Source organism: Acomys minous (assembly GCF_964271855.1).
Source record: "Acomys minous genome assembly, chromosome: 2".
Classification (NCBI taxonomy): Eukaryota; Metazoa; Chordata; class Mammalia; order Rodentia; family Muridae; genus Acomys; species Acomys minous.
In genome coordinates this window covers 30,261,565-30,275,760 of record NC_140484.1, presented here as the reverse complement: position 1 = coordinate 30,275,760, position 14,196 = coordinate 30,261,565, and the positions used below count along the sequence as shown (strand labels likewise).

At 38.2% G+C, this 14,196-nt stretch overlaps 1 protein-coding gene across 4 annotated transcripts in view; it reads left to right on the top strand.

Moving 5' to 3' along the window:
- Positions 1-14,196, top strand: part of RIC1 (RIC1 homolog, RAB6A GEF complex partner 1) — an 87,360-nt gene that overhangs the window by 59,319 nt on the left and 13,845 nt on the right. For all 4 annotated transcript variants that reach the window (XM_084772259.1, XM_084772258.1, XM_084772260.1 and 1 more), the window contains 6 exons: positions 1,054-1,257; positions 5,916-5,954; positions 6,439-6,549; positions 7,713-7,802; positions 8,499-8,659; positions 9,657-9,795. In XM_084772259.1, the coding sequence (XP_084628385.1) occupies positions 1,054-1,257; positions 5,916-5,954; positions 6,439-6,549; positions 7,713-7,802; positions 8,499-8,659; positions 9,657-9,795 (744 nt within the window). The remainder of the gene's footprint in view (positions 1-1,053; positions 1,258-5,915; positions 5,955-6,438; positions 6,550-7,712; positions 7,803-8,498; positions 8,660-9,656; positions 9,796-14,196) is intronic.

The following is a 14,196-nucleotide window of genomic DNA, read 5'->3' as shown; positions in this document are numbered from 1 at the left end:
ATGCCACAATTATATGCTATGAGTCTAGATCTTGGTAGCTATGTTAAAAATGGCTTTTTAACAATACGTGGTATAACAAGTTATTTAAAATGTATAATACATTGAAAAATAATGTGAAAATAACCTAGATCTCAGAACTCTATACTACATTTGAAAATTCAGGATTTCTCAGAAAATAAGAAGAGAGTATATTTCCTTCCCTTCCCCATTCCAGGTAACTTGAAGCACCGTTTGTGCTCTGCAGCTGAGGGGATGGCTCAGTGAGTGGATAGATGAGAACCGGATTTTGAATCCTCAGAGCCCATGTGAACGCCATAGAAGCCAGGTGTACACGGCAGCCATCTGTAATTCCAGAAGGAAAGGGAGGGATGCGGACCCCAGAGCAAGATAGCTAGTCTGCCTAGCCAGAGTAACAGTCCTCAGGTTCAGCAGGGGACCACAGGCGGAGAGAGCTACTGAGGAGGAGACCTGACATCAACCTTGGATCACCACGTACACATGCACACATACATGTGCACCATGCACTTACACAAAAACAAATATATAAAGCTCCATTGGTTTTACTTTGGACTAAATGTGAAGAATAGGATCCCACTGTGTCTGATTTGACTATGAGAATCTTCTCACCATGAGAACACTGGTCTTCTAATTAAAAGCCAGGGCGTAATTAACTAAAAGTGGGAGTTGTTGCGGTTGTCTGAATATCCATAGAGACTTGCGCAGTCAACTGTAAGCAGTGTGTACGTACTTACATGTAGTTTTCCAAGTATAGTTCTCACAGTGCAACCATTTAGGGGCGCTAGTAAAACATTGGTAAACCTTGGCATTGACAAAGCACACTGTGGAAAAGCCTTATTTGCACTAAAAATCACTAAATATTGTCTCTTCTCTAAATGAAATAGATCAGTATGTAGATTTTGTCATGTGAAAAAAATCAATACTGATACATGTACACGTTCAGTAATAAAATGAAAAGAGCATGTTCCTTAGTTGTCCCTATCTAATGCTGAGGGTTTTTATTTGTTTTCCCTTTGCCCTTCTCTCTCCATCTAGAGTAATCAGGAGCAGGTGTTGCTTCAGGGGGAGGATCGCTTGTACTTGAACTGTGGAGAAGCCTCACAAACCCAGAATCCGAAGTGTTCTTCAGCACATGCTGAGCATATGCCCAGGCGTGAGGGGAGCCCATTTGCAGATGGAGGTCTCGAGTCTCCGGGGCTAAGCACTTTACTTGGGCATCGGCATTGGCATGTTGTACAAGTAAGTGGTCAGTTCACTGACTGCTAGTGACTTACTCACTGGTATCTCTCTTAGTACTTTTAATTTTTTTCCCCTTGCCTTTTTTCTTTCTGTTTGATACAGAGTATATCCTTACCATTAATAGTATCAAGAACTAGAAGTTTATTTTTCCCTCAGTGAACATAATTTTATTTTACTTTGAGCCTCTGTTTTGCTTAATCTAGCTCAGTGGATTTGCATAGCCTACAGTATATCCATTGCATGAAAAATGCTTTGACTAGGACCTAGTACACCTGGCTTTATAGTTTCAGTGGGTAACCACTTAACAGTGGAGCCAGGTTGCAAACTTCTGAATTTATCGCTCATACTTTTATTTTTATTTAATGTTTTTCCAAATTATGGATTCATCCTGATACCACATTTAAATTAGTAGGTTCTTTTAGCAACTTTGACAGATTGACATTTGAAATGGATTAATTCTGAATTCTGATGTCAGTTAAGATTAATTTGGTGTAGTGAGTAAATTGAAATTTCTTGAAAGAAATTTGTATGTATAGTTTCAAAGTTCTAAATATTTTCTTTCTCCTTTTAGTACCAAAATGTTTCAGAGCCTACTCTTGGATTGCTTTCTTTTCATCAGTTCTTTTTTCTTTCCTTCTGACATAGGGTCTTGCTGTGTAGGTGATCTAGAATTCACTTGTTGCAGCCTCCCGAATGCTGGGACCATACGTGTGCATACTACCACACTAGCTGTTTGTAATCAGTTTCTATTTCCATTCTTAGTTGCCTTCTCGCTGCTCATTTCTTACTAGTTTATGTTTTCTCTCATGTTATCTTCAGTTGATTTTGAGTGAAGATAGTGAAAGACAGAAAAATGGTCATTCTGTGAAGGATTAAAGGAAGAGTAGCTCCTACATTGACTTGTGGTATGCACTAAAAGAAAATGTATTTAACAGACATTAGTAAACTTAAGAAATCAAACAGTGTACATACCATTTTATAATTAGTAACATTTTTTAAAAATATAAAACTGGATCCGCTACTTCCTTGACTAAAATTTTCCACTGCTCCCTTCTCTCCTATAGCCATTTCTCTGCTATTTTCATTTCCCCATACTTTGAACTATTCATTCTACACTGACCTAGAATCAATGCCAGTTCTGCCTAGCCAGGTCTGTGTTACCAGAGACCCAAGTAGAGCAGAGGATCCAAGAAGGTAGGTCTGGAACTGAAAAAAATCCATCAGGCAATAACAAAACTGAATTTCCTTCCAGCTCAAAACTTCCGTGATTCTACTCTGTCTGTGAAGCGTTCCACTAAACAAGCACTAAACACTGGCGTTAGGCAGCAGCAGGGGTCTCTGTCATCTGATAGCTAACTGTGCTCACTTTCAAAGATGAGTACTTTAAGTGGCTTTACCTAGGTCTCTTCATTTCTTTATTCATTTCTGTTCTTTTAGTTTTAAATAAAGATAAAATAGTTTTGGTAAAATACTTGTTAAATGATTAATTTATTTACCATAAGGGTAAGCAAGTAGTTCACAAAAAAATAAGGTATAAATGCCTTTATTCTGCTTTGGAGCCCTCATAGACCGTAATGAGAAATGAGCACTTAAAAACTAATAAAAATATAAGTTAAAAAAAATCACATTTGTGCTCCCAAGACATTTAAATTATAATAGAATCGTAGTTTGAAGTTTCATAGAATTGTTATAGCTCGAAGAACCTCAGAGGCCATGTAGCCCGTGCGGCTCTGTACGTGAGGAAGCTGAAGCTCAGCCAGTTAATAGAGTCGCCCAGCGTCACACAAAAGAGTGCTGGCCGACACAGCCTTAAACAGTCTGCATTAAAGCAAAAGTCCAGTGTACTCTTAAATGTAATTACTGAATGTTGAACTAATTTACTGTTGACCTTGTACTAAAACTTAGAATTTGCCCTTTAACTTAGAGTTGCCCTGCTCATCTTGCTAACACTGGAGCCTGGCAATTGAATGCAGAGTGACAGTGGTCTCTGGGCCGTGTCTATATGTAGTGCAGAAACTTGCGTTCTAAGCTTCTCAGTCATGAGGACTCCCTGGAGAAACAGGGGCAGAGTCTCCTTCCCCTTGCCACTTCGCCTCTCCTGCTAAGCCATTAAAGCTGGTTTATTGATGTGATTTCTATTTTGTGTGCTTACTGTGTAATTTAGATTCATCTGATGAGTGTCAGCTGATTCCCCTATACTTTCTGCTCACAATCTAGAATACTGTACTGTCTGTCTGTCTGTCTGTCTGTCTGGTTGCTTGTTCAATCCATGTTTTATACAACTTTATTTCCATATTTTGTTATTTATATGTCTCTAGCTAAACCTAATGCATACACACTCTTTAGAGGCAAAGCCAGCAGCATAGATGGTACTTTTTTCAGTTATTTTTTAATTTAGTTTTCTTAGTTGCAAATTTAGAAAGTACTGAAATACAGTGTGAAATTTAAAAAACAAAAGTCTTTTAGTTTGTGGCTGTGTTCCTTATGTTCAGTGTTCTGTACAGTGTAAACACTGCTGCTACAAGCTCTTTTTATCTAGTATTCTAAGGATACTGATTTTATACTTAACCTGGCTCTAACTATTTAGAAATAATATCTGTTATATTCGAGAAGTCAGTAGTGGATTTTAAAGGCTGTTTTACTTATAAGTGGCTTGTTCACCTCCCCCTAGTTTTATCATGTATGGAAGACGTATTTGGCAAAGGTCAAATCTGCTGGGGCAAGTCCTTTACTCTCACTGGTTAGACAAAACTAGTCTAGGCTGGAGGCTGACTTTTGGAGGGAAAAAAAAAGTAAAGCAGTTAGCTTCCATTTAAAGAGAGATTGGAAGACCTTTCTAGGAGGAGGCAGAGACTTCTCTGTTGTACCTTAGACAGTCTCCCAGTGATGTGGCAGGACTCCTGTGCCCTGACTAGACCTTTGTGACTCATGGCTCTCCATTGTTTATTAGCTGCCTCTTTATTTCCATCATTTCTGTACACAGCATTAAGTATATAGTACAAAGTTCAGATGACACACAGATCAAAAGAGTGACCCTAGGAAAAAATGTATACTTTGTTCTAGTCATAAAACATTCAAACAAAATTTAAAAGCCCATTATTTTTAACTTATGTTTGGGCTTGGAAGATAAATCATTTATAATTTGTAGTATTTCATAAGACTTTGAAGGTTAAAAGAATAGGTGGGTGGGTGTGTGTGTGTATTCATGTTTGTGTGTTTACAGATACACATTAGAGTGTGATAACTCGATAAGCTTTTACTGAGCGTTTATGTTGGAATCAGTTTTGTAGAGATATGCTAGCTCACACATCACATTTCATAGGAATTAGTGAAACATCAAAGTTTGGGGGTCTTAGATTCTTAGATTTTTATTATTTTATCCAGTGTCATTGGCAGTGAGCTGCTTACTCTGGTACACTTGTTACATTCTTTTTTCAGTAGCTTACGCTGTTAATTCAGTTGTACTTTTAAGTTCACTTACCAGATAAGTATAGCCTAACCTTCTATGAGAGTAATGCAAGTGCTTAGGGTATGTTGCTTTTACTTGGTTCTCTTTTTGTCTTTCCACAATTTTATTGGGTTTGATTATACTTCACATGGCCTTCTAATTTTTTTCTACATGTTTTCTTGAGTCAAATTAAAATAAATTTGAATAAATTGAAGCTGTTTTTTATTCCAGGAACAGAAGACTCTTCCGTTGTTCTGTTTTTCTTCCAACTGCTCATAAAAGATAATTAGTAGACTAGGAGACACAGAGAGTCTATAGAGCTAACTTACTGCACATCAGTAACCTACAGAGTTCTCACTGAGTTTGAAAGTTGCATAGCACTGATGCAGTGACACCGTGAACAAATATGTAAGATAGGTATCGTGGGAAACTGTGTTTACCATTGATGCTTTGGATGGAGACCTAATCTGCATTATATTAAGAGTTATTATGGATCAATAAAGTTGAACAGCCTCATAGAAAAATAGTAGTTTAAGCATATCCATATAGGTTTGTGAGTACATCTTAAAATACAGCATTAAAAAAAAGCAACAAAGAGAAGGGCACCTGGGTTCAGCTGAAGCGCCAGCCTGCGCCGCCCAGAGCAGCTCACTTTGTGAGGACAGCCTGAGCTGCTGGAGCCCGTGTTCAAAAAGAAACAAAGGACATGGACTGCTTAAAAAAACAACAAACAAAACAGTTGCTATTCTCAAGCAACGGAATTTTTGTTTGTTTTTACATTGATTGATTTTATATGCATTGTTTTTTTTATCACAACAGTATAAAAGCAATAAATATTTCCAGTAAAAACCAAAACTCTTGCTGAAGTGGTCATTTATTTGGGGGTGGTCTACATCAGCAGACAGAAACAGTTTATGGCTGCCATCGCATGCACTTCTTTGTCACTTTGTATTGAGTTTAATATTAGAAACCAGTAATGCTATAGTGGGGGGAGGAAGTATGGTGTCTAAAACATTGAAATTATTAAGATCAGACATGTGAAATGCTGGTTCATAAGGAGATGCTCAATACCAAGGGCTTTCTTACTAAAGCCACTACTTGGCACCTCAAACATGATGCAGGAAGCTGAATCTTATGTTGTGTTAAGTTAATGCTTTAATTTGGAATATATTTCCTAAGTCTTACCAAACTGATATGTTATTTTCTATAGATTTCCAGCACCTATCTAGAAAGCAATTGGCCTATTCGGGTGAGTTGTTATTTAGTTGGTATTATAGTAGTCATTCTGGGAGTTGAGCCCTTGTGGATTCATAAGAGTGAATTTTAAAAATTTATTTACTTTTATGTGCATTGGTATTTTGCCTGCATGCATGTCTGTATGAGGGTGTCTGATCTTGGAGTTACAGACAGATGTGGGCTGCCGTGTGGGTGCTGGGAATTGAACCCTGGTCCTCTGGAAGAGCAATCAGTGCTCTTAACTGCTGTGCCATCTCTCCAGCCCCCATTAGAGTGAAATTTTATCTTTCATCTGCTTTGTATTACTAGTAGATTCACCTCTACGTTTTTGTCAAATATAGCTATCAATATTTGGTCTTTTAATCTAGCATTTTTATATTTAAACCACTCAGCAAATATGTATTAGTAAGTCTCTTAACCTTATATTTTATTAAGTACTTTATACCTAATGAAGTATATATATTTGCAGGAAAGAGGTTTTAATTTTTTTTAAACAGTTTTCAGCTATTGATAAACTTGGACAGAATATCGCTGTGGCTGGCAAGTTTGGGTTTGCACATTACTCTTTACTCACCAAGAAATGGAAACTTTTTGGAAACATTACTCAGGTTAGTCTTTTTTTTTTTTTTTAACTAAAAAATAAATTTCAAGATACAAAGTACAGCAAAGAAAAAGAAAAACTAATAATGAGTTAGAGGTGTAGTTTAACTGTAAAACACTTGCTGTTTTCACAGGTTCTGAGGGGAAAAAAGACGTGAGAAGGGACTGACATTTGATAATAGCCAATAAGTCAATTTTGATAAAACACTTGATAATTTGATAAAAGATCTTTCATTGAGATAGTTGGCTTTTCATTCTTGTTAAGATCACTGACAAGTGCTGAGAGATGGCACAGCCATTAAAGTGTTTTCTACACAAGCAAGGGAATCTGAGTTCAAATCCCAGAGGCCATTTAGATGCTGAGTGGAAATGGCAAGTCCCCTATAGTGCCACCCTTGGAAGGTAGAGATGGAGCAGCCCGGAAAAACCAGCTGTCTCAGCCAGTAGCTTTGATTGAACTCACTCACGCTCGCACATGTGTATGTGCACGCACACAGCCCCTCATGCACACACACATGCACACAAACACACATGCGCACATGCACGCGCACACACACACACACCACTTGATAGGCACATGATAAAAAGAAATAAATAGACTACTAGCAATAATTGTTTAGCCTTGGTTTTAATATTATCTTTAAGGTAGACCTATCCTATGTGGTAAGACTAGATGTGCGCAAAATTGGAGATCATTCTGTATGTGATATATACATTTGGGTAGCAGAGGTGGTGGAGGGTCAGAGGGAGAATGTACGAGATTTAATGAGAGTCAACTAGGAAGAAATGAGGAAAATTATGTGTACCAGGCACTTTAAAATGCTTTTATGTTATCATCAACCCAGTTAGGACACCAATGCTATCATTTGCTAAAAGACTGGGATTCAGGCACTCATCTGATGAAGATTAAATCCAGAATTGAAATCAAGTTGTTTTGGATGTAGAATTAATGATGCTATATAGTATTGAGGTATTTTGAGTGACACAGCTGTTTCTTTATAGGAATTTTTTAAGACAGGATATGTTACATTATTAATAAAGGCCCTGGAGAAATAATTTAGGTGCGAGAGAACATAGCAGAAATAATCTGAGCTTTCTAAGAGTTGTATTACTTTTTTGAAAGTTTGGGTAACATAATTAAGGTAACTGCATCTTAAAATTTTCTTTTAAGGAACAAAATATGATTGTGACTGGTGGCTTAGCCTGGTGGAATGACTTTATGGTCCTCGCATGTTATAACTTAAGTGACCGTCAAGAAGAGGTAATGTTTATTTTCTCAGAAATAAATATTTTTAATTTTGCCGCTAAGCACGATTTAATTTTAGGTAGACTAATAATCCATTAAAAACTTAAAGAAGCATTTTATTCCAATAATCTAGTATATTTCAATAATGGAATTACTGTTTAGGTGCTAACTACTCTTTTATTTAAGTGACAATTTGTAAGATAACCTTTTGTATCATAGCACCCAAAGCCCTAAGACAGAAAGATGAGTTATGGTCCACTCTGAGCTAAATATTAACCCTGTCTCAAAAGTAAATAAACCTAATAGGGATAACTTTTTAGATAGAAATAATCTGTGAAGGTTGATAATAAAACATTTTTTAAAAACACAGAATGATTGTTCTTAAGGATAGTTTTATTAACCTATTGACTTTTATAGTTGTTTTGAGAAAAATGATAGTCTCACTAATCAGGTTTGAGTAAACAAATCTGAAATACGGTGTCATAATATTACATATACTCTTGATCACTTTATCTTTGGCTATTCATAAATAATTAGCTTGCCAAAATATAAACATTATTCCTTTTTTGCTAAAACATTGTTAATTCTTTTAGCTCCTACTGCTCTAAAGTGAGTGGGGTAGGGGGTCTGTAGATAAAAATTTCATAACTGAGAATTTAAGCATTCTTGGTAACCATCTTATTTTTATATATTTCTTGTTTTTGTCTTCAGCTCAGAATCTACCTACGGACATCAAATCTGGACAATGCCTTTGCTCATGTCACCAAAGCACCACTGGAAACGTTGCTGCTTAGCGTCTTCCGGGACATGGTGGTAGTGTTTAGAGCAGACTGTTCAATATGCCTTTACAGTATTGAAAAAAAATCTGATGGGTAAGTTTTAACATGGGATGAGTCACTCCCACTTCCTCTACTGTGTTTTCTGAAAACCGTTTTCTATCTTCATGTTTTGTTTAATTATGAGGAGTTTGGGTGATATTTTTCTGTCTTCATGTTTTGTTTACTTATGAGGAGTTCAGGTGATATTCTGTGGTAGCTATGAAGGAGAGGCAGCACCTGCACCTGCTGTTTGAATTTGTCTTCCTGTGTCATTGGGCGGGGAACTACAATTGTAGCTGAGAGAAGTCCTAGATACTTTCTAGACACTGGGAGGAGGGAAAGGAAGTGTCCTCAGAAAGCTCACTAACCCTGCTGCAGTAGGTGTCGCAGTCTGCAGCACAAAAGCCTTATTTATTGAATCGGTCCACTTGTAACATGTAGGCCGTCTTTGGTTTTCTTCTGGTCTTAAAAGTATATTTGTCTAGCCGGGCGTGGTGGCGTACGCCTTTAATCCCAGCACTCGGGAGGCAGAGGCAGGCGGATCGCTGTGAGTTCGAGGCCAGCCTGGTCTACAAAGTCAGTCCAGGATGGCCAAGGCTACACAGAGAAACCCTGTCTCGAAAAACCAAAAAAAAAAAAAAAAAAAAAAAAAAAAAGTATATTTGTCTAATAAGGCCATGAAATGTATTTGTTGAAGTACTGTGATGGGGTAGTAATACAAAGATAAAAAATTAAGACATCACTACCTCACTAAAGTTCTGTCATTTCCCAACCAGATATTTGTCCCTGTCCCCAGTGCCCAAGGTTTTCCTACTTGTATAGCTTCTTCCCGACTGGTTTTGGAATGCTTTGTTGTGGCTTTGTTTTTCCTGCTTTCCAGCATTTTGCTGCCTTTCGTTGTCTTATTTCTGTATATGTTCTTTGGGTCCCTCAACGTTGATAACCTAGATGGGAGGAGAAGACACGCGGAGTGTGCTGTAATAGAGCAACTGCGAAGGAAAAAAACCTGTGAACATGGTTGAGCTGTGAACTTTTTTGTTTGTTTCTGCAGTTCGAATACTACAGCTAGTGTTCAGGTTCTTCAGGAAGTCTCCATGTCACGGTACATTCCTCACCCTTTCCTGGTGGTATCTGTCACTCTGACGTCAGTGAGTACAGAGAATGGAATCACCTTGAAAATGCCACAGCAGGTACCAGTGCATTTTCAGAGCTCTTAGGCGTCTACATCTCAGTCTTTGGTGTCTTAGGTCAATATTAGTGTGTGTTTATTTGTTTGGCAAATTCATGCTAAGTGTCCACAATGTCCCTTTCAGGAAGATGCTGAGTTTTAGTGGCAAGCCAAAAGACAAGTTTCTAGTCAACATTAAAAAAGTAATTAAACATACATAAACTACTCTGAGGGCATACCCTAGAAACACTGTATAGTCCATACAATCAATCAGAAGATTTTTATATACAGTTTGATTTGAAGCCTGGAGCAGACGTGGGAGTGTTCTACGCAGGGAGGAGGAAATTCAGGCAGTCGTGCAGAGGCTAACAGACGAGACAACGTGATGCAGTCTGAGGTTTGGAGAACTGAAGTGTCTAGAGCAGAGCCAAGGGCATGAGAGTAGATGAGTTCTTTTGGATAGTATTGGTAGCGTTAGACGTTCATTTCAAATCTTAGTGTTTATTCTGTACAGAGGAAAATTCAAATAGAGCAAAACTTCATGAAGGAGCAGAATTGGGGAGACACTGTACAGATTGTATTGAATGGTGTTAACGGCCTGAGCATAAGAAGGGAAATGGAGATGTAAAGAAGTATAAGATGAATTTAGGGGTGCTGCTGAGATGGCTCAGGGGTTAGACCACTGACTGCTCTTCCAGATCCTGAGTTCAACTCCTAGCGACCACATGGTGGCTCACATCTATAAAGGGATCTGATGCTCTCTTCTGGCCATGTAGGTGTCCATGCAGACAGAGCACTCATAACAAAAAAACAAACAAACGAATGAATTTAAGGTGTAGAGGCCTCATGACACTGGGAAGAGAAAGTCCAAGCGTGTAGTTTGAGGGTGTAGTGTCCTGGTATCCAGTGGTGCTTGCAACCAGCTCCTGGGTTACAGTCACTTCTATTTCAGGGCTGCTTGGGCTGCTTCTGCTACCCCAGCAATTTCCAGACTTTATGTAACTGAGAACCTGTTGTGAAAGGGAAATTCTAAAATATGTGGATTTGTCATCTCTTATCTGCTGCATCCATCTTTTTCTTCTAATTTAGGTGCTTACATTAAACTTCATTCTCATATAACTATGGAAGATTTATTGAAACAGCCTCTTTCTACTACAGTTAAAATTGTTATCAGCATGATTTATAAGGATTCTGATTGGAAACACCCTACTTTTCTCTCTTATCTAGAATAATAAGAGCAGCTCTTTTTCATGAGAACCTCTAAAATACTTGGAAATCATTGTTATTCTCTTCTCTAGTCATACTTTTCTTTGTAGCATTGCATCTGCATGCCAGATAGCTCCATATTACCAACTATGTGTCATGCTTGTTCTGTATGTGTTAACTGTTATAGTCTCCCTTTTGAACTGAATAAATTACATTCTTCTTTCAGTGCAGCTCCCATTTCATCTGTAAGCTCTGTCATGGTAACCGGCTAGTCCTAGTTGATAAAATAAAGTTTTGTTTCACATGATTCCTACTACAAGATTTTAAAGAAATGTGAGAATTACAGAGTCACCATTTTATTTCCCAAGAAAATAATGGATTCAGCAGTGATTGTTACTACCTGAAACTTTACATCAAACTGAAGCCTGAGCCGTCAGGGTGCCATTAAAAGTAGGGAAGAGACAGAAGTTGTAGAGGAAGTTCATATGAAGTCATTTTACCAAAAACATTGAACCTAAATTGAATTAAGTATATAGAATTATCCTCAGTTCTCAGAACTTATAGAGAATTAGTCTAATTAAGCCACCAGGAAGAAGAGTATCCGTCCATAGGTTAGCTATAAATGAACCACGCACTGCAATGTTGCTAAGCTGCATTTATGAAGAGAGTGTGATTACTGCTTGTCTTAGTTACTTTTCCATTGCTGTGTTAAGACACCATGACCAAGGCAACTTACAAAAGAGTTTAACAGGCTTACAGTTTTAGATGATTTGGGTCTATAATGGAGAACTGAAGGCAAAAGGCCACTGGAGCAGCAGCTGAGAGCTCACATCTTGATCTCCAAGTAAGAGACTGAAACAGGGACAGAGACAGACAAACAGATGGAGGGAGGGAGGGAGGGAACGTGTGAACATGGGAGCATACTGGGAATAGAGTTTGTCTTTTGAAACTTTAAAGCTTGTCCCCAGTGACACCCTCATAATCCTACCCAAACAGTAGGATTATGAGCCCCCAACAGGGGACTAAACATTCAAAGATGTGGGCCATTCTTACAAAAGCCACCATGCTGCTGTGCTACAGAAACACGCCACTAAGCTTCTTTGTATCCTCATTGAAACCAACTGTTAAAAGTGCAGTTATAATAATTAAGGATAAATATGAATTGAGAAAGAAAAGCAAAAAATTATTATTTCATTAACATTATAGTTTTAAGGAAAATGCCTATGTATTTTAGGATTGGATATTAGATATCAGAGAGTAGATGGCACAGTCTCTTGCTTTAAAATACATGGCAAGATTTAGAGAGGTTTGTATAAGCTAGCGGTAGTGGCCATCAGTAGCATCTTAATAATGGATGCAATAGTTTGAGGGGACTTCACAAAGAGCTGTTTAACTTAGTGAAGAGCAGATTAAAAAGTTGAAATATAATAAGACTTAGCCAGAGGCCACAGAACTTCAAGGCAAACCTTGCATTAATCATGGTTATCCTTAAAAACAATGATGAAACTGATAAAACTGTCAAATGGCCTCTCATCAAAGAGTAAGCTTCCTGTTAACCACCACAGACTGCCCTGGAGCTTATTTGCTGTGGATCTTGTAGGGCAAGAGGATATTTTGAATCTTCCAAACTTAGAATTTTAGAAACTTCATCTTTTGCCTTTTTGAGATAGAGTTTCTCTGTGTATCCTTGGCTGTCCTGGGACTGTCTCTGTAAACAAGGACTCACAGAGATCTGCCTGCCTCTGCCTCCCAAATATGAGATTAAAGATGTGAGCCACTACCACCCAGTCCAAACTTAGAATTTTGAGTGTACAGGTAGCTCTTGTTTTTCTGAAAACTCATGAAGCTGCACAATAATTTCAATAGAAAATTGAGTGTTTAGTAATAATAGCCATTTTTTTTAAAGAAAAGACATTTTTAAGGAACTATGTGAAATTTACCATCTTAAAATGAGTGAGGAGCATAGTGGCATTTAGAGAGCATTTACCTAGCATGCACAAGGCCTATTATGAAAATTAGTTTATTATAGTAAACTCCAGTAAGTGTTTTCAAGGTCTTTGGAAATGTTTGTGGAGTTTCTCCTCATGTGAAAGCCCAGATAGCCACAAGTGTCTTAATGCATGTTTGTTTCCCTTTCCCGCCATTTAGCTACATTTATTTATTATCTGAGTGCCTGACTCTTAGGATTCCCAGATAGATTTTAAATTATTTTATTCTATCTCATTCCTTATTAGAAGATTCTCATTTTTATGACAGACATCCAACATTTTAAATGTTAAAATCTGAAAACCATAAATGAGAACATTAAGTATTATATAGCTAAAGGACATAGGGTAGCTGACTTGTTTTCTTTGAGCCCTAAATGATACTAAGAGCTTAACCTGGCAAATCCTGCGGGTATCAAAACTTGGGACACAGTGCAACAGCAGAATAGCCTCCTCTCCCCTCTCCTCTCTCTCCTCCCCCTCCTCCCCCTCCTCCCTCTCCTCCCCCTCCTCCCTGCCTCTTTCTCTTTGCCCTCCTCTCCCTCTCTCCCTCTCTCCCTCCCACCCCCTCTCTTCCTCCCTCCTTGCTTTCTCCCCCACCCCACCCAACCCCACCCCCATCTTGTTTAGCTTGCACAGCCTTGACTTCCCTGTTTCTCATCTGGAAAAGCTCAGGTGATGTCCCCTGCCCTTTCCTTCTGTGTACTACGAAAACTCAACCTACTTCAGCTTTCCACCCTTAGCATAACGCTGATGTTAGCATATTCATCTGTTGAGTTGTCGCACACATTTCTGTTTTAAAATCTTCAAGTTCTTTCCAGCTTAATGAGCGTGAGTGTTGAAAACAAACTCATTTGCCCTTCTTTGATATTTTCCTCCTTCTGATGGATGTCCTCAACTTTTCAAAAAATATTTATTTTTTTTTAATTATTGGTTTTATGTGTGTGTGTACCTATGCGTGTATGCATGTGAGTGCAGGTGTTGGGGGAAATTCAGAAGAAGCAGTTGACTCTCCTGGAACTGGAGTTAGAAGCTATTCTGAATAGTCGCCATGGGTGCTGGCAACAGAGCTCCGGTCCCCTGCAAGAGCAGTAAATGCTCTTAACCACTGAGGCATCACTCCAGCACCAGCCTCAGCTTTCCAGTACCTCACTTAGATTTTGTTCCTTGAAGCCATCTTTAGTTCAGACTTGCTTTTTCTAGTTTTTGGTTTTGGTTTTGGTTTTTTCAAG